Below are 21,500 nucleotides of genomic sequence, written 5' to 3' on the forward strand. Positions count from 1 at the left end.
ATCTGATAACCCCAGTGATGGTTTAATTAGCTAGATGAGAGATACCAAAAGGTGAAAGATACCAAAACTAAGCTTCCATAATGAGCTAATAATCTGCTGTAAGTGTGTCTTGTAAACAAAGTTTAACTATGTAGAGAGAAATGATATGTGTTGATCTCAAATTTGGGAGGTCAGTGCATTTCATTAGACTTGTCTTTTTAACACCTATTCTATAAAATGTGTTTAAATGCTATTATAGTGAAACTATTATCTACAGACAGACATAAATGACTTTCATCAACCGGTGAAATACCACCACTTTGCTTATTGGAGGCCTGAAGTGGTGAAACCCATGTTTAGTCTCTAGAGCAAAGTTTCCGGCATCCTCCTCTCCCCATACTTCTCCTTCAACCCATGCATGGTACTAAGTACTATAGGTTTTGATACCTTTCGTGTTTGGGATTTTCATAAAAAAAAAAAATAAAGAAAGAAAGAAAGAAAATTATCTTCCAATGTCCACCCATTTGGTTGGAAATCCAACCATGTGGATGGATATTGGAGGACAATTTCTTTATCTCCTCCTTCATCCAGTTTAGTATCATCGGATTTATTTATGTGGGTAGGTTGTGTGAAGAATAAAGGGTGCTCAAAGGTGGCATTGCTACAGTTGCCTAAGGTATGTTTATTCACACACGTTAGTATGCTGTATTATAGGTTGGATGTATTCCAAGCTGCAAACAGAGCTCGTATTGAAATATCCCCCTTTTGGTGGAGGGAATTAGTTTCTCGTAAGTCACAGTTTGTTTTGTTCTGTCATCTTATAATATTCTTATTTAAATTTGAAATAGACATTCTTTTATGGACACACACACACACACACACACACACACACACACACACACACACACACACGAAATTGCAGATTATGGAATCATATGCTTGAAGATCTTTACAATTGTTAAATCTTGTTGGCCTATGGGTAAGTAAGTTTCATTCCATATTCTCAGCATTTTTTGTAATAGAAAGCATTAGCAAAATCTAAATGAATTATAAAAAACTCAAGTTCAGTTTATAAAATGCTGTTATAAAATGTTCAGTTTATAAAATACTTAAGAAAGGCAATATGGGAATTAAGCATAAATTAACTAAAACATAATATATGATTAAATAAAAATAACTATGCCACTGAGGTAGTAAGTGCTATGCTTATAATATACATAAGTTGAAACAAATAAATAAATAATCTATACACCAGCATGTTCAAACTGTGAATTTTTAATCAGTTTTTTTTTTATAAACGAAGCAGTCTAATTGTGTAATGAATTGTACTTTGGCTAAATTTCTAATTCCCAGTGCAGAAGCTGCGAATTATGAAGTGTCTAACTCGGCATTGATGAATTATAGGCATGGAAAAAAAAAAAAATTTTTTCCCATATAATTAGTTTACCATTTAAATGACTGTGTTATGAATGGTAAACTAATTTTCTGTTACACATTTGCTCCTGATGCCTTCCATTGTAAGCATCTTTATTAAATTTTTAGGACTCTAATGGAACAGAGTTATAACTCTTACCTAATATATCACATTGGATAAGAACTGCAGAATTTTGGCTAGTTTTGGTAGAATAATAATTTACTTTTTTTTTTTTTCTAAGGATTTTCTCAAGCTGGCTACTTTCACTGTAAAGATATCTTCTAATTAAACATTCAACTGGTTGTCTCCCAACTATTTAAGCATTTGCTGATTTTGAATAATATGATTCTGTTTAGTGATGATATTAAACTTTGGTTTTTAATAGCAAATTCTTAAGATTGGAAAAATTATACAGATCTAATTTTTCCTCTTCTTTTACAGGCGTACTGCAATTGAAGATATTTACAGTAGAGTAAAACTTAAAATGTCAGACTTGGTAAGTGTTTCATTCTATAATGAATAATTGTGTTATTTTATAGTGAATATTTTAAATATTCTGAAAGATTTGAAGAGGGGAAGTGTAATGACTAGCACAAAAAAGAATGAGGATTACAATACACAACAAGAAAGTGTTCATTATTCAAAGTGTTGTTCTTTTTTGAAAATTATCTATTTGATTCAGCATTGAATATTTGATTTCCTTCCCTTATATTATGAGCTATCCATTTAAATGAGTTAAGATTAGCATCTAAAGGCCTTGCATATCTCACTGCACAGAAGATGTACAGAAATGTACAGAAAATTCTGAAAGAATTGGAAGAAGGCATTAAAATAAATGGAATAACACTAAACCTAAGATATGACAATTATCATGGCTGCTCACAATGAGAACTCCAATTACTGGTGAGCGGAATAGGATCAAAAAGTGAAGAAGAAGTGGGTTTTACAATTAACAGAAAGAGTATTCTTGTTTTTCCTCGAGATATTCTTCTCAGTGAAGAGAAGTTGTGGGTGACAAAATTATTGAGATAATTTACATAATTAAGGAGCATTATTCATGCTGAAATGCTTCATTATGCGGCGCCTCCGTAGCCAGGTGGGAAGGAGCAGCAGTGCGCAGCACACGCTTCTTGATTAGCCCGGGGTTCGAGCCCGTCACCACCAAATACGGAGGATGCGGAAAGGTCAGGGACTGACCACCGCATATCCCGGAGCAATATGGCCTTAGTTGCTAATGCTCCTAAAAACCAAACAACAACAACCAAATACGGAGGATGTGGAAAGGTTAGGGAATGACCACCGCATATTCCCGCAGCAATATGGCCTTAGTTGCCAATGCTCCTAAAAACCAAACAAAACAACAAACCTTCATTATACTGGTATGCTGTTTCTCTGCAGAGACTGAAGTCTGCATCTTCAGTTCACTGAAGAACACTAGTTTTCAGAGGAAGTTTTCTGCTGAGAGAGACCATATAAATATTTGTTTTAAGCAGCAGCACTCAAAAATTCAGGTATAATAATTCCAGTTTTCTTACAGTGATCAAGATGATTATTATTCAGATCCAGCATAATTCTCCACAGACGAATAACCAGGAAATATTTGCATTTGTGCTATCTTGAAATAAAATTGGACAATGTATCCATTTTGGAGTATCTGTTTCACTCTTAGTGAAATGGATACTCCAAAATCTAACTCAGGATATCCTCTCCACTAAAGAGAAGTTTTATTGTTAATTTTATTAATTTTCTTGATTTTTGGAGGGAGGACAAAAATTAAGTAGTGTAGTAAATTTATTTTAGATAAGATTTTTAATAGAGAGGTTAGGTCACAACACATTATACACATGCATATAAAGATTAACAGATGAAGATTAACCGATAAGTGGCCACACTGAGAAAATACAGCAATTGGCACATAAACCAAAACTTAAATATAAAAGTTTTTAGCAACTTAAATGTAACCCAGTAAGGTTATAATTGTAAGTTATAAATCTTAGTCTCTCTGTGGAAACAAGTAAAGTATCATTAAACAATTTAAGCATTTAATTCAATTATAGCATTGGATTAGTTGAATACCACAGGTGAACTAATCATTAGCTTGTCATATGCAGATAATTGAATGGATCCTAAAGCTTGACTGCCTAATAAAACAAACTTTTACCACAAGAATGGCCTCTGAACTTATTTTGCTCTCATCCTTTCTTTCTATAATCTTCATTGAAACAATCTTACTGTACAACTCAAACTAGTACTTATTGACCAACATAGCATGGTACCAAAGGTTCAAAGTGTTTTTAATCTTCTTTTCAGTTCACAGTGCAGAATGAAAATTCAGTTTAACTTTCAGGTGTATTTTGTAAATGCAGTAAACCCCCGCGAATAGCGGGGGTTACATTCCTGAGAAATGCCATGAATACTGAAAACGCAAATACTGAGTTATGGCTCCCATAGTAATAAAGGGGTTCCGTTCCAAAGTATGAAATATATAAAAAAAACTAGTCTAAAATTTTGTCTATGTATGTATTATATGTACCTTCATAATATGACTATGTACATAGACAGTACATAGTGAAATGCAAGCATAAGGCATCAAAATGAAAATAAGAAACAATTTAATATTAAATGTAATATTTATTAGAAATTTCAAACAAATCTTTCAAACCAGCGCTTTTGCTAGCTAAAAAACTTATCCCGCCAGTGCTATCACCAGTTTCGCTAAAGTGTTGATAAAGGAATTTTGCCTTTTAACGAATGATGAGTGAACTTAACGGAATTTTATTTTGAGTTTGGTCTTCTATCTACAGATTTAAAGCCTTTTCCGTTTTTTCTAATTTAACATCACGAGTTACAGAACAAATTTTTGAAGCAATTAGCGCATTTTCAAAGACACTACGGCAGATTTTTTCTTCCGATTTCTAGATTGATCGTACCGTTGACTCATTGATTTTATAACGTTTTGCCACTGAGGAGACACTTTCACCATTAGAAATTTTGTCTAATAACTCAATTTTATTCGCTAATGTCATCACCTTCTTTGATCTTTTCACATTTCCCTTGTTATTCGTAGCCATATTTTTAGCATTAGCATTAGTAGAGGCATATGATGCAAGAAAGCAAGCTTATTCAGCATCAGCCAAAAAAAAAAAAAAAAAACATACCACTCCCATTTCACCCCTCCGTTCGCTCGAAATACCTGTCCAGTTGAGTCTTAAATTTGTTTAGGCTATCAACTTCAACAACAAGTGATGGAAGTTGGTTCCACCAACCAACCACCCGCTGGCCAAAGGCAAATTTCCGCACATCTATCCGACATCCATCCTTCCTCAATTTGAATTTATGCCCTCTGAGTTGATTATTCTGAGCAAGATGAAGAATCCCATTGGCATTGAGCATGCTCAAACCATTCAAAGCCTTATACACCTCTATCAGATCACCTCGCCGGTGCCTAGTCTCCAGACTCTGTAATTTGCAAAACTTAAGCCTTTCTTCGTAAGAGCAACCCTTTGTTCCATTCACTAATCTTGTTGCCCTTCTCTGTATCCGTTCCAGCAGCTCTACATCCTTCTTGAAATGAGGCCTCTTGCTTGTATACAGTACTCAAGATGTGGCCTAACCATTGCCTTATACAAGGCAATAATCACCTCCTTATCCCTGCTAGAAAAATTCCTGTATATCATTGACAAGACACCATGAGCTACTCTTGCAGCTCGTCTGCACTGCTCAGAGAACGTCATATCTGCCTGCACAATTACCCCCAGGTCCTTTTCATTCTCCACCACTGTCAGTGTAGTACCGCAGAGTTGATACGTTGCTCTGGGGTTACTGTTTCCCATATGTAGTACTTTACATTTGTCAGTGTTAAACTTCATTTGCCACCTCTCAGCCCATCTGTTCAACCTTTCCAGATCCTGTTGCAGCAGCATAGAGTCAGTGGTGTCCTTAACAACCCTGCCAACCTTTGTATCATCTGCAAACTTGGACATTAAACTTGATATCCCATCATCAATATCATTCATAAACACCAAAAACAACAACGGACCCAACACTGAACCCTGAGGAACTCCTAATAACATTAGTCCACGTTGAGCAGTGTCCATTGATTACCACTCTCTGTCTTCTGCCACTCAACCATCCCCTTATCCATAGCAGCAATTTGCCTCCAATGCCACACTGCTCCAATTTGTGCAGCAGTCTTCCATGTGCAACAATATCAAAAGCCTTTCTAAGATCCAAATATATAATATCAAAGTTATTCCCTGCATCCAGTTCTTTTGTGACTACATCATAGTATCCAATCAAATTGGTCAGGCAAGATCTGCCCTTAACAAAACCATGCTGCGTCTGAGCTATAACTGAATTCTTGTCTAGATGATCCTGCAGTGCTTCTTTAACCAGTGCCTCCATTAATTTACCTGGAACAGAAGTTAAACTAACAGGTATATAATTACTTGTGTCAGCCTTTGATCCTCCTTTGTGAATTGGGGTTACATTTGCACATCTCCAGTCTATGGGTACCTCCCCTGAGTCCAAAGAAGCTCTCATAATTATGGCTAGGGGTTTGCTTACTTCCTTTCCTTTGCTGCCTCCTTTAATATAACTGGATAGATCCCATCCACCCCAGGTGCCTTTTTTATGTTTATCCTCAACAATCTCTCCTCCACTTTCCTCTCAGTTATTACAAAATCATCCAGCTCACTGCCAATGTTTACTTTACCTACATCATTCTCCTTCCTGAATAACTTCTCATGCGTGAATGTAGATGCAAAATACTTGTTTAGATTGTTAGCCACCTGAGCAGGATCCTCAACTGTTGAACCATCAATATCCAGTGGACCAATCTGATTCATCCCTTTCCTTCTTGAGTTTAAATAGGTAAAGAACTCTTTTTTGTTTTTCTTTGCATCCTTTGCCAAGGATTTTTCGTAGTCTGCCTTTGCCTGCCTAATCTCCTTTGTGACTTGGTTACAGAACAACTTATATCTATCATAGGCTTCCATGTCACCCATTAGTTTGTATGTATCCCATGCATTTTTCTTCTCTGCCTCATGTCTCATTAGTTCATCTGACAACCATTTAGGCCTAAACCTTGAACAATATTTCTTAGTTGGTATGTAAAGCCTGGTAGCCTCCAAGATTAGTTCCTTGAATGCTTCCCATTTTGAGTTTGCTGTTGGTAACATCATCAGTTGGTCCCACTATATAGAATTTAAATACTGTCTCAGACCATCATAGTCGCCTTTACGAAAACAAAAACCCTTCCCTTTACCTCTGATGGTAGTTACCTCCTTGAGTAAATCCCACTTCAACACACTGTGATCACTGCCAACTAGTGGTTCATTTATCTGCAGATTCTTAATGCATGAAGAATCACTACTGATAATCAGATCAAGAGTATTGCTCCCTCTTGTTGCCTCACGAACATGCTGATGTAGAAAACAATCATCCAATAAATCCACAAAAGCCTTGCTAGTGTGCGAGTGACCAACCCACAAATTCCAGTCAATATCTGGGAAATTAAAATCCCCCATTATAAGACTCTCTGATTTACTGGCCCACTCTATTTCCCTGTACAATATCTTATTATACTCATCAGAGTCATTAGGCCTATAGCACACTCCTAGTCTCAATTTTGATTTCCCTATGCTTATGTCACACCAAACTGATTCGACACTGCCCTGTCCATCGATGTCGACTGGTTTCACTTCCTTGGACTTTGTGTTTCTAAACTAATAGCATAACCCCTCCTCCCCTCCTGTCCTGTCTATCCTTTCTATACACATTGTATTCCCCAAATTCCAGTTCTGCATCCCTTATATCTGTGTGACACCACGTCTCTGATATCCCAACAATATCTGCCTTTGATGTTTTGAGCAATACCTCAAATTCATCAAATTTATTTACTAAACTCCTAGCATTGGTGTACACTCAGGTATACATGCACCTGTTTCTATTCTTGGCTACCCTAACACAACCCATGTGTTTACTTGTACTGCAATGACTCCCAGCAGTCTCTGAAATATCCTGCATCTTGTTTTTCAGGCTTCTGCTCATTTCAATAGAAGCAGTGCAAGAATCACTTCCACCTCTGCCAGTGGCACTTCTACGTGTTAGAAAGAACTTGTCCACAATAAAGTCACTTTCTTCCATTAACACACTCGAAAAAGTCTGTTTTACACTGCAAAACGATAAATTTATCACTTTTGTAAGCATATCAATTTATAAATTGATAAATTTATTCAATTTATAAGCATATAAATTAAAAGCAAACGGCGAAACCGTCCATGACAAGCGCATAACACATACTGAACAAGGAGTAGCGAGAAACATACACGCTGGGATTTTGTCACTCCTCTCCCACCACCCACTGAGTGCTGTTTTGACTGGGAAAGATAATTTTAGCCACGCCCATGTTTTTTTTATGGCGGAAAATGTTCACTGTGCTTTAAAATTCACATTTTTTTAGATTTCATTTTATATTAAATCAGTGGCTGCGAATACGCGAAACCGCGAATACAGATACCGCGAATAGCGGGGGTTTACTGTATAACACCCTTTCATTACTCAGATGTCCTTACACCTGAACTATATAAGCAGTTAAAAAAGACCAAAAACTGAGGGTGTTAGGAATTCCTGACACTCTAGATGCTGCCAAGTTCTCTTTTCAGGTGTGTATAAAATTAAATCCCTTTTAGGTGAAAATGGCTTCTAGACCATGATAAGGCATAGGGTGTTAAGTAGAACATACTGGGATTAGCTGAAAATATAACTGGAGGAACTCATGTATCGAACTGGACCCTAATAAATAAAGGATGAGATATATATCAAGTTGTGGAGGAATAAGCATCCTTGTATACCAAAATGTAAAGAAATAATATAGCAGAAAATTGCAGTGTTTAACATCTGAGAGATCCCAATTAAAAGAATTCAAATATATGCTATAACATTTGATCACAGTGACAAAATAGTAAAAGATAGAAATGGTAAACAGAACAGCTCTTAGAGTACATGAAAACATAACATCAAATCATAATGAGAGACCTCAGTCCAAAAGTTGCTATAAGTTAGAACCACTGAACTGTGAAAAAAGTTTATAGTAATATTCTTTCTTTGTGGGGGAGAAATATTTCAACCAGTCTAAATCATTTAATGAAAAAATGAGATTTTATACTCAACAGTAGACAAGATGTTGTAACAGTGGATGTCACTGTTTCGAAGTGAGTGAACGTTGGATGTGACCTTAGATCAATCAGATGTGCGCTAATGAATACACAAGAGGAAAGCGGCAAGCTAGAACAGAACTAAGTGAGGATAAAGGGAGTGGGAATTTTCCACAGTTTTAGAACAAATTTCAGGTACTACAAACAGCATAGGATGCTTGGATAGAGGGTGAGAAGGAGAGAGAGAGAGAGAGAGAGAATTAGAATGCACTTTATCAAGGCCCTACAGTACTTAACTAAAACTAATTGGGGGAAAAAAAAAAAGTAATGATAAAAACTAAAATGTTCTGATGTCCCAATACATTTGTATAAACTTGCATCTTGAACAGTGGCTTCAGTTGTTGAGACATTCTAATCTTCAAAAAGCAATCTTGTCTGGAATACTGGAAGTTTAATAATAAAACTAAACCTGCAATTATGAAGCACTTTTTTTTATTAAGGCTTGGGGGAGGTGGGGGGGGGGACCCTTACCAAACTGCTGTTTGACATTTCACAATGAGAAGACAGATTCTTAAATGGATAAAAAATACTGGAGAAAAAAGAAAAAAAAAAGTAATAAATGTATTGTAATGTTTGTATTTCTTTTGCTAACTTTAAGTTTCCTGTACTATGGCTGGGAATGGTTTTGTGGGGGGGGGAGTCATCGGGTGTATATGGATTTGTCGCTCCACGGAATCTATTTCTACTACTGCAGAAGCCATTTCCTCTAAGCATGATTCTGCTGGTAATTCCGTTAAATTATATATACAAGTAGTTCTCGACTTTACGAGTTAATTCTTTCCTAGCACACGCTCGTAAAGTGGGAATTTATTTCACATAGACAAGGTTAAAATAGGGTTTACGTTATTAACAATGAAATTAGTTAGCTAATTAGTTTATTTAAACAATGATTGATTTATCAAAAGAAATTAAAATCTAGCCTGTAAAATCAAGCAAATTATAATAATAGAGAAATTATTTCCAACTTACAAACGTTAAAGAATGTTTATTCTTCATCAACATCAACTAAATGCACACTCGTTGATCACTCATTATTGGCTTGGCACTCGTTGGTTTGTGTACCTGGAGTCGTCTTGAGAAATGTTTCAAGAGGCATTTGTTTCCAAGATAATCTCTTTTATAAATTTTACGATTGCATGCATATGCATTTTTTAACGGCACATACAAATTGCAACTAACACGATTTGCGTGGAGTAACAAGTTTACGAAGCTTAAAAAAAAAAAGAATGAAGAGAAGATTCTGAAAATTTATTTGTGATTTTTATACGATTGAAGATTTCATTAAAGGGGAAACACATTTCACCATAATAATGTAAAAACCACGCAATTCCAGCTATCGGTATTTTTGCAAATGCAAGAAGATCGAGTTTACTACCCGTTTATAATTGCTTGCAATAACAGAAAAACCGGAAAATGCAAATTGTTTTTATTGTTTTATGATCATGATCTCCAGAAATGTGCTTTAGAAAAATATCACAAAGACGTTTAAAATTGATTCTTATAACAGAACATATGATAATGATGAAAGTGTAGTGCATTTTAATGATTTGAATTGGTAGTTATGTATATAACTATGTGTGTGTGTGTATATATATGTATATACACCTAATTCTGTTTTTACACGATAGATACGTTCCTGAAAAATACGTGTAAAAAAAATTCGTGTAAAAAAAGACATTGTATTTATGGAAGAAAAGAAGATTGGTTCCGGATCTAAAAAAATCAGTAAAAATAATTTAAAAAAAACACATAAAATATTCGTTTTAAGCTTATTATTTTATTTCAACAAAATACACATGTAATAATATGTAATTAAAATGTACTAAAATAAATTTGTATGCATATGAAATGAAAAAAAATTCTTCATGAACAAAAAAAATCTGTTTTACACATAACAAGATTTTATTCATTTTCACTTTCTGATAATAAACGGCGCATACGTTTCCGTACGACTGGAATATCACTGCCATCACCAGAAATGTTGTGGACATCGTCTTCTTCCTCTATTAATGAAATTCTTTCTGTGATCTCTTCAGCAAAATCAGCACGAGTCTCCTCTGGTGCTGATGTTTCACCGGTTTTACGAACGAATTCAGTTATTAATCGTTGTGTTCGTGTTTTGGTTAGGCCGTTATATAATTCTCTGTAAGAGGCTGTCAACAACTTCAGTTCACGTTGAAACTTCCCAGCGCGTTCCTCATTAGGGTCATGTTTGACAAAATGATTACCTAATTTTCTGGCCAGTTCCAGACCTTTTATTAAATCTGCATTTAGAACAGGATCATTTTCTTCATTATCACTACGTTCTGTGGGATAAGGAGTCCCAAGGACAACCTCTAATATTTCATCTTCGCTTAGGGCTTTGTCGGTTAACAATTCATCAATATCTTCAAACGATAGATCATCGAATCCTTCTCCACCAATTTTGTGTGCCATTGTAATGATGTTGGGAAATTCGGTCGTATTAGGGATGATGGGATCTTTGCTTTTTACACATTGTGGCCAAACCGCTTTCCAACACGCATTTAAAGTTGCTGGTTTTAATTCAGTTAACGCTAATCCAACTTGATTGATACAATCCATAATTGAGAATTTCTTCCACACATCAATGACTGTTAGTGTTTCATCATTCAGTTTGTCCAAAACGTGTTGGAATGTTCGTTTTACGAAGTATGTTTTAATTGTCGCAATTATACCTTGGTCTAGCGGTTGTATCAAAGATGTAGTATTAGGTGGCAGAAATAAAATTTGTACGTTTGGGTGGTCCAAGACAGGATGGCCGGGTGCATTGTCAAGAATCAGAAGAACTTTAAATTCGAGACCTTTCAAATTCATATAACGTCTGACTTCTGGGACGAAACATTTGTTGAACCATTCTGTAAAAATAGTAGTGGTCACCCAGGCCTTCTTGTTTGCCAACCAGTGAACAGGCAGTTTATTGATATCTACACCTTTCATTGAACGTGGGTTTAGGGCTCAATTTACCAGCAGTGGTTTCAACATACGATCTCCTGAAGCGTTGGAGGAAAATAATAAGGTCACACGATCCTTAGCTACCTTAAAACCACCAGCAGTTTTCTGCGATTTGGCTACATACGTTCTGTTCGGCATTCGTTTCCAGAAGAAACCAGTTTCATCTGCATTCCACACTTGATCAGGAGTGTATCCTCCATCTTCAATAATTTTTGCAAGTTCCTGCGGGAATACTTTAGCAGCCGATTCATACTTTAGCAGCCGTTTGACCTTTCAAATTCATATAACGTCTGACGTGAAACTGCATCTTCATCTGCAGATGCAGTTTCACCTTTAATTTTTATATTATGAAGAGCATTCCTTTTAAGAAACCCTGTCATCCAACCTGTACTCGCAGAAAATTCATACTTTCTGTTTAACTGAGATGAAGTGCTTGGCTCCTTTTCTTTAATCTGTCTGTAAATTCTTAGTGCTGTTTGCTTGATGGCATTTCCATCTACTGGTACTCTTTTTTGTGACTGATCTTCTATCCATATTACCAGGGCCTTTTCCATTTTTTCCTTGACAATATCTCTTGTATATGATGATGAATTAACACTTACTTTTGTTCCAGAACATACCGACTTCCTAATTGCAGCTTCATTTTTCTTAATAGTTCTTACGGTAGCTTCATGTACACCAAAATGCTTTCCTACAGACGTAGCCCCTTGTCCACTTGCAAGACGATCTAAAATTTGAATTTTAAGTTCGAAAGAAATCGCTTTTCTTTTCATTTTGGTAATAGGCGAATTATTCGACATTATATAAGGGCTACCGAAAAATATCTCAGTTATAATTAATAAAAAAAGATATGAAAATTTTGTAAACTTACAATTTATTGACTATCGGCAAAATTAATAAATTTATATGTGCACAAATTTCACTAAAGATTCTTTCACTTTGAAATAGAGCTTACTACTACATGTCTGCCGAAGATACAATGCACGAATACCGTAGATGTGCACCAAATTCAATAAAAACGTTGATGATTCATAGATACCTAGACGTACACATTGGTAAGCAAAAGCACGCGTTTCAAAACGCATACATTAGCTGTTATCCAATCTATTGGTGCGTGTAATATAGAAATGATACTAATATGCCACAAATAAAAAAAATTTTCTTGGAATTTAGACAAAAAAAAATTCATAGAAATCGTGTTAAATCAAAATGACTCGCGTAAAAAGAGAATGAAATATTTATTTTGAATTCGTGTTAAACCAAATTCGTGTAAAAAAAGTTCGTGCAAAAACAGAATTAGGTGTATATAAAATTATTTTTAAAGTTATGTGTAGAATGTAGTAGGTATAAATCTATAATATAACTAATGCTAATAATGAAAATACTGTGTACCCTGGGAGCGATATATGTTGATTAAAGGGGGAAGAACGGAAAATAAAAATGTAACGTTATAAACAAAGTGCGAATTTTGAAAAAATGTAAATTTTGAAAAGAACGACCAAGGTAGAAATAGCAGATTTTTGAAAAGAACGACCAAGGTAGAAATAGCATTGCAGTATCTTTCATAATTTCTGTGTCTTCTTCAGAGGTCATCCACCCAAATTATGAAAAAGAACAGCAATACTCTTACTTCTGTTTCTGACATGTTCTGTATGTCAAAAAACACGTGTACGAAGACACGTGGTAAAAACTAAAATAATTTAGAATATAAATTTTGAATAAATAAATAAAATGCAAGTTAAGCAAAAATATTATGCCAAAAGTATAACATGCAGAACATGGATGACCTTACAGAAGTAAGTGGCCCGCCAAAAAGGTGAAGACAAAGGAAGGTAGTGTCCGAATGACAAGAACTTACCGCTACTGGACGGGTTGACAGAAAAGACAGTGCTGGAGGCTAACCCGTGTATATATGCGAAGAAACGCTAGCGGCTCCTAGCGTTAGATGAATTTTGGTGTCTGTATATTATGTAATTTACGTAAGCGGTGGAGCTACCCTAGGTTAAAGTTAAGTACATGATGCTCAAACCCCGGGATAGCAAAGAAATAATAACTTACAAAGTAGCAGTAGAAGGTAGCTAAACTTTGTTAAGGCGAGAAAATATCGATTGGGTATAGTAAGAAAAATAGTACTCTGATATTGCTTTCGTTACACTAATTTAGTTAAGCAAAAAGATGATTAAATTAGTGATATGTAGTTGGGTTAGGGTAGTTCGGGGTTGCAAACCCCCGTTCCTATAGTTAAGTTTATATATATATATAAACTTAAGTGAGAATAATGATTTAAAAATAAATAAATAAAAATAATAAAAAAAATAAAATAAAACAATGCCAGCAGCATGGCAAGACAGAAGAGCGAAAATTGTGAAATTATACATAATGATCAAACCAACAGAGGGAAGAGAAAATTATTGTAGCAGAAACTCTCGAAGATAATTTAAAAGTCTAAATACAAAGATAATAAAACATAATCAATTAAATTTTGAATAGCCAATTAAATTAAATTTAACGGCGCCCCCTCTGACGGGCACCAGGTCCAAATTTATGTGAAATATCACAAGCAGAGATGTGAACAACTACAATAAAATAAAATATAACAAAAACAAAAATAGACTGACCATTATGCCCCATCTCAACAGAGGACCACAAAGCCAATTATGGTCAGGGAATTGCTGCATTTCGATCACTAGACGAATCGCCGCAAAGGCGAATCAGTCAAAAGATCAGTCCGCCATCCGATCCCCAGATCGAACCACCAATGCAGAGGACTTGAATAGCGGTGGTCCTGATGCAGCGAAAATTAAAAATAGGACAGATACAAGCACTCAAATGCAAAGCCACACCACTGACAAAGGTAATCTTAACCAGATTATATAGGCAAAACATGAACTATGGATGGCAGCACAGACGCAGTGTTAGCAAATCAGCCCACTACTGTCATGTGATATACTTATATTTGAATAATGTTTGAAATAATTGAAAACTGAATCTTACTTAAAAAGGGGGGGGGGGTAAAGCATACATCAGAGGCAGCAAAAAGCATTTTCCTCTATCCCCCTTTTTTAAGTAAGATTCAGTTTTCAATTATTTCAAACATTATTCAAATATAAGTATATATATATTTATATATACACTATAATTATATATATATATATATATATTTATTTTATTTTTTTTTTTTTCCCCACCTGGTAAAGTGAAATTTTTTTCTTTATGCACTTTTTCTCCCTGATTACGAAAATAACTAAAATATTCTTAACAAGTCAGATGTTTGAAAAATTTCATTATTTTATGTTAAAAGCTGTGCTTTTATAATAGGAAAATGAATTACAATTGAATTTGAAATTTTCATTTTCCTGAAGACTGGTAATACCTTTTAGCCTTAAATTGTTAGTGTTATTAATGACTCTAGGTGACCGTCGAGTAACAATTGTGATTGGTTCCACAAAAATGATCATAAACTGAAATTATTGTTAATCGAATATACGAAATAAATATTAAAAGCTTAATCTGTTTCAAGACCGTTGGAAGTTGACCTTTTTCACAGAAAAACCATATTCAGATATACAGTACTCTTTGATTTCTTCATATTGATAAATAAATATTTATGTTAACATTGTTAAATAAATATATAATTATACACTAAATTTATAAAAAAAAATTCTAACTTAGCTATAAAGATAATTGTTTAATGGTTGTTACATGACTTTAATGCCATTTTTGTATTTGAAAATTTCATACTTCATTTGCATAGATGTTAATTTCTTCCTTTTATTTTACATTCAATTTTGGGACCATGGCTGTTGATTTAATTTAATAAGAATGCAACTGATTTACAAAACTTAGAAAGATTGTGCACAATTACAAGAGATATGTTTTGCAAAATACACAGAGACAGACTCCAAGCACTGAAAAATGTCATCGTGTGAATTTAGAGCACTTTGAAAATTATTACAAAATTAACGTTGGCCAAAAATGGCAACTGCATAGCTTGCAAGTGCCTTTCTTGACCAAACATTATGTGAATATTATTGCACCAATATTGTTAATTGAAACTTCCATCATTAATCAAATGCGTGGGATCCAGTGAGATGGATGTTGTAAATGTAGATATCAGTAATCAAGCGACGACTGTACTGCATGACAGTTCTTGACATGTTATGACCAGTTGGGTTATGCTATGATAGAAATAGCACAAGGCTGCAAGGTTCAATTCTGTGTGTGAAATTAATGATTTGTGTTTAATGAACAATTGACCTGAAGTCAATTGTTCCCATAGGCGGATTCAGGGTAGGGCACATGCACCTCCTTGTTTTTCTGAGAATATACACCAATCGTTTAAATTCCCTTTAGCTGCAAAAATTTTTTTTTCTATTGTTGAAATAGGATTTTATCTATTTTTGCATTTTGGCTCAGCTATTTTAAACTGACTACAGTTATGCTGATGTTATTGCCATTCTAGTTCGAGGTGTTGGTCGTGTAATGTTTACTTCAAAGTAATTCAGAGTTTAGCTGTGTGCCTGTGTCTGCCAGTCACATTACGTTTACGTGTTCTATTTGTTTTGTTCTATGCATTATTTTGTGCCTTGTTCGAGCACAAACAAGGCACAAAATGGTGCCCTCCTGTCCTTTTTTTCTTGATCCACCATTGTTTGTTCCCGTACAATTCTATAATTCATTGTGTGCAAATAAAATTCTTATTATGCGAGAACTGAAGTGACACATCTCTTAATAAGTTTCCAACCCAACAGTTTGTTTTTATGGAAGTATATAATTGAACAGAACTAAAAAAAAATGCTTTCTTCTGTGATTAAGAAAAACTCATGTATTTTAGCTGAAATAACTGGAAGGATGCTTTTTTCTTTTTCTTCGCATCATTTGACATGTTTGCAGGAATTATGAAATAATGAAATTGCGAAGATTGTAAACAAACAGGACAACTGAAAATTGCACGTAAATAGTTTTTTCCCTCTTGGGGACACCTCAACTGAGTAAATCTGATCAGTCACGAAAAATGAGATGCAGAAGTGACATCATCTGAAGCCTTCCGCCAGAGGCAAATTATTGTAACTTGTATTATTGCAATCATACTTCCTGCAGCTGCCATTCGATTGTAGCCATTCAGGTGGCTACAATCAAATGGGCAATTGGCTTGGATTTTGCTAACCTCTTCCACGCCAAGGATGTTTCACATAAAACCATCTACTGCGTATGCTCAGCACACGCTGAGCATATGCAGTAGATGCCTTTTTTTAAATTATTATTTATTTATTATTATTTTTTTTTTACTTGCACATATTTACGATCTCTTGGGGCTTAAATTTGATGTGAATAGACCACGACTAGATAGTAAATTTTTAAAGTTGTTTATATCTTTTATGGACTGTTCGTGTGAAGTTTACCCCCACTCCCCCATTACAAGGATTGGACAACTTTTAAAATAGTTTCTCTAATGCAAGTAAACCTTTGAGAAACATGCATACTGTCCCTCTCTCTTTTACCTTTTTAGCCATACCTTGTTCAATTTTTGTGGTTGAGGGGTATAAGTAAGGACATCTTTCTTAAAATAATTATTTAAAAAATTTTGAAGTAAGATTTTTATGTTCTAATTTGATCCAAGTGTAAGCTTTTTTCTTTTTTCTTTTTTTTTAGGCTGAAGATCGTACATGATGAGATAAGCACAGTCCCTAAGGCTGCTGTACTTCAGTGTTAGCATTTTGCTCACTCTGTCTGCATGTCGTTGTGAGCCTTTCTTGTCTTGTAGACCAGAGAAAAGAAGTAAATAAAGTGCTGAGCAGGTATTATCAGGCAAGACTATAGAGCTATGATTAAGGGACTGTTTCCTCTTCTGGTGCACCTTCCACTCCACATATTACCCGTGATTCTAATAGTAGTGAGGCTTTCAATGTAGCCACTCATACCATAATGCCTGTCCTCCATATTAAAGTCCCAGCATGGGTTTGCTAGGAAAGGAAAGATATTTTGTATGAATATCCTCAGTGGCAGTCCTACAGAAGAATACTGCTAGTTCAGCTGCTTAAGTCTCCACTGTAGAAAACAGGAACATACCTTAAGGTCCAAGGTGTACTTATTGTACAGTATGCTGTATATAGTGGGCCATCACTCCAGCCACATGAAATGGTGACCCTGGAACGTCCTGGACAAAACAGCTGTGTTGCTTTCAAATGTCACCATTTTGCAGTAGAATTGGAGGAAAAATTTAGCACTTGAACCTATTTCTAAGAGTTTCCATGCTAGAGACAGGGCTATTGAATTTTTGGCATATATTTTTCCCCCTCCCTTGATGAAAAGGATGTGCACTGATGTATATTAACTAATCTACCTAGCTGAAGTTGATATGTAATTGGTGGTTATTTGAAATGAAGTAGGCTTATGTAGAATATCTGTAATAGTTTTGTCTGTTAATTTTGGAATCTCTTCCTCATCAGAGTAGAAGTTATTAAAACAGCTAACGCTGGGGAACAGTGGCATTGTGGATATTAGCCTAATGACCTGTGCTCCTCTTGCCTGTTGGCTGTATTGTTTGGCACTGTCTTTGGCATGAAATGTATGTTTATATTGTAGACTAGTTTACAATCACATCACAGATATTCCAAAATGGAACTCACATGCATCTTCTCCCCTGATCCCTCTTATTTTAAAATCATTTACTGCATGTCACTCCATACAAATCAATTCAGTTCATTGGTTTATCCTTTTGGCTGCTTAATTTCTAAAATATAAATCAGATATACACGTTTTTTCTTTCTTTCTATGAAACAGTGAGATTACTGATATTAATATTAATTCATGTTATCATAAAAATCCCTCCATATATTAATCATATCGATTTTACACATTTTTAATTAAGTTGAACAAATATGAATTATTGTTTTATATCTGCTTTGGTGAAAGTTGTTTTCTAGACAAGCTATGTTATTCTGTTATCAGTAATGCAGTAAGAGAATTTACTGATTCTTAAAAACTTGACATATTTTACAAGGCGTGTGATGTGGAACAATTTTCGTATCTACTGCAGTTTTAAAAAACATTAGAAACAAAATTAAATGCTAATAAGCTAATAGCATCAGAAATTCTTCCATGAGCTTGATAAGCATATTCCAGAATGTATATGCTCTACAGCAGGTAAATAAGAACATTTTTATTATTGAAATAAATGCTAATTCTTGAGATGCTTTACTTTTTTTTTTCTCTTGCTCCCAAGTTTTAAACAGAGCAAGTTCTTGGTTTGATATGATAACTCTTTTGCTGTTAAATTCGGTGTCTAGTTTCTTAAGATTTTGATTATTATTTTTTTATTCTCTCTCTCTCTCTCTCTCTCTCTCTCTCTCTCTCTCTCTCTCTCTCTCTCTCTCTCTCTCTCTCTCTCTCTCTCTCTCTCTCTCTCTCTCTCTCTCTCCCCCCCCAACTGTAGTTATCAATAAAACAACTTTAATTAGCAAGTGTATTATGTTAGCAGCACTTCTTATGATTAGTCAGCCATCATATATCAGAATTTCTTAACATATAATAATCCTATCCACAGTTGTATTTTTTTGTAGAGGTGTATGAATAATTATAATTGGGTCACTTATGGATAATAGTAATATTATCATCTGAAGAGTTTTCATTCAGAACCATCTCAGCTTGAATATTCTCTTCAAGTGAATATGTAAAATGAAGTTCATAATCATATTCACAATACTCCTAAATATCTTTTCTGGATATTTAGGGATAATATTGTTGCTGTAATGGCCAATTGGTATGTTTGTTTTTTATTTTTAAATATAAAATTGGAAATTTGCTAATATTATAGTGAATTTAGAAGTACAATTGTGATTTTATAACAGTGATTTTATGACATGGAAACTGTTTCTTAACATAATCATGTTTGGAAGTTTAATGTTCATTACCTTGATAACTTTCAAATTAGTTGGTGTGGAATGTTTATTTATCCTTTGCACACAGTGAATGCTAGTTTTCAAACTCTGGTAAGCAGAGTTCAACTAAGTCGTGCTTATATCAAAGTCATCTGAAGACTGCTAACTAGTACTGCTATATAAATTTCGTTGATTTAATCCATATTTGCTGATTACAGTTGTTTTCTTACATAAGCTGTGATTTAATTTTATATTATTGATAACATGAATAAAAATGTAAAGTCATATATCAATTTTATAAAAATGGTGAGTACTAAAAGCATGCAGATTTTTTGTTCATTGTCATCTCTAAAATAAAGTTGATATGTGGTGCTCCATGGACAGTTTTCTGCTGGGGTGACATTTTATGGTATAATCAGTAATTTATAACTTTGGGAGGGAGGGGGGCCCAATACTGTCTGAGAGACAAAACCTCCTTTGAAAAAGTACAGTTAAGTCTACACTGTCTTTTATACAATGCATTGTGATGTGCCATTAATGAATTTTTCTACAGTTTTATAAATTTGAAACAAATTTTAACTGTGCTTTACGATCTGGATTAGCATGTTTGAAGCCACGATGGCTTAAAATTATAAATTATAATTTAATACAAATGTGAATTTTTTTTTCCCACTGCTATAAACATATTGGCTTGGGTATTTTGATCCCCTTAAAATATTTCACTACAATCAAGATTGCCCTTACTTTTTTGAATTAATTATTGAAAATCAGCCAGCCTAAAATATTGATCATTGTTTGAATTTTCATTTTGAAGTGTAATAAATGTATTTGGGTGTGTTCATTTAACACTGTTGGATATATGTATGCATTGTTTAACAATGCATATATATTTGTAGAAAATTAAACAGTTGTTTCCAACTGCAGTATACTTTTATATTATTTTGGAACTTGATTACTGCAGTATATACATTAGATTACTGCAAATTCAACCACAAAGTGGTATTCATACTTTTTAATAATAATAAAAAAAAATTGAATTTTTAGAGTGGTAAACAGAAAATACAGTATTTCACTCTATATATATTCATATACACACTTTATTTTTAGAGGGGAGTCCTGTTGTGGATTTTCAGCCATTTGTTGGCATTATAAGTTGCTCCATTTGTAGTTCAAAACTTTATTGGAATGTCTTTTACATGACCTTATTGGGATGTCAGTGATTTTTCAGTTTGGGTTATGAAAATGTATGTGGATGCTTTCTGTGCTTTCAATGCACACTTGAGATTCTAAATAATGTAATTTCATATGGAATTGTTTTGTCATTCTAATATACAGTGGAGTCATGATATTATTCTAGTCAATGATACATGTTAAGGAATTAATAGCTTTAGAATTAGCACTTGATTATTTTTAATTTTATTTTTTTTTTTCATTATGAAACAAAATTGACTTATTTGGAGTATGTTGAATTAATTTTTTATTTTATTTTTATTATTATTATTTTTAAATTTATGATGTTGCACGTGTTCCATGCTGCTAACTTTCAATTCCGTATGGGCATTCTCCACGTCACTTCTTTTATTTGCACTTTTTCAAGATGTCTGACACTCTCAAGCCATTGTCCCTATTTATCAGTTTTATTCCATTGATATTTTGATTTATATGTGTTATTATTCTTTGAAAACTAGTTTTGATTGACTGACTTGACACCAGTAACTTAATTTCTTAATGGTCATATTGATTCAAATAGGTTGATATTTATTTATTTAATTTTGAACTTTACAGGTATTTATTCTAAATTTAAAATAAGGAGCAAAATGCTTTTCTTAAATCAGAATCTGGAATCTTAGGCAAGAAAGAGCTGGAAGCAATAATGGGTTTTATAGTCTGGAAAGTAGTTACCATCTATCAACAGTCACAAGTGAAACATGCAACACTGTGCTGGTACAAAAAAAAAAAAAAAAAAGCTTTTTAATAATCACTATATTGTGCTAAGCAGACACTTTTTGGCATACAATTTGATTATCAGTATAAAGC

At 34.2% G+C, this 21,500-nt stretch overlaps 1 protein-coding gene across 3 annotated transcripts in view; it reads left to right on the forward strand.

Annotated features, from left to right (window-relative positions):
* LOC150084013 (protein phosphatase 1A-like) overlaps positions 1–17,986 on the forward strand; it is a 125,830-nt gene extending 107,844 nt beyond the window's left edge. For all 3 annotated transcript variants that reach the window (XM_090375857.1, XM_090375858.1, XM_090375859.1), the window contains exons 6-7: positions 1,835–1,889; positions 17,236–17,986. In XM_090375857.1, the coding sequence (XP_090231983.1) occupies positions 1,835–1,889; positions 17,236–17,253 (73 nt within the window). In that variant the 3' untranslated portion in view covers positions 17,254–17,986. The remainder of the gene's footprint in view (positions 1–1,834; positions 1,890–17,235) is intronic.
* Positions 17,987–21,500: the final 3,514 nt, after the last annotated feature.

Source organism: Mastigoproctus giganteus, chromosome 6 (genome assembly GCF_048544385.1).
Source record: "Mastigoproctus giganteus isolate SK-2022 chromosome 6, ASM4854438v1, whole genome shotgun sequence".
Classification (NCBI taxonomy): domain Eukaryota; kingdom Metazoa; phylum Arthropoda; class Arachnida; order Uropygi; family Thelyphonidae; genus Mastigoproctus; species Mastigoproctus giganteus.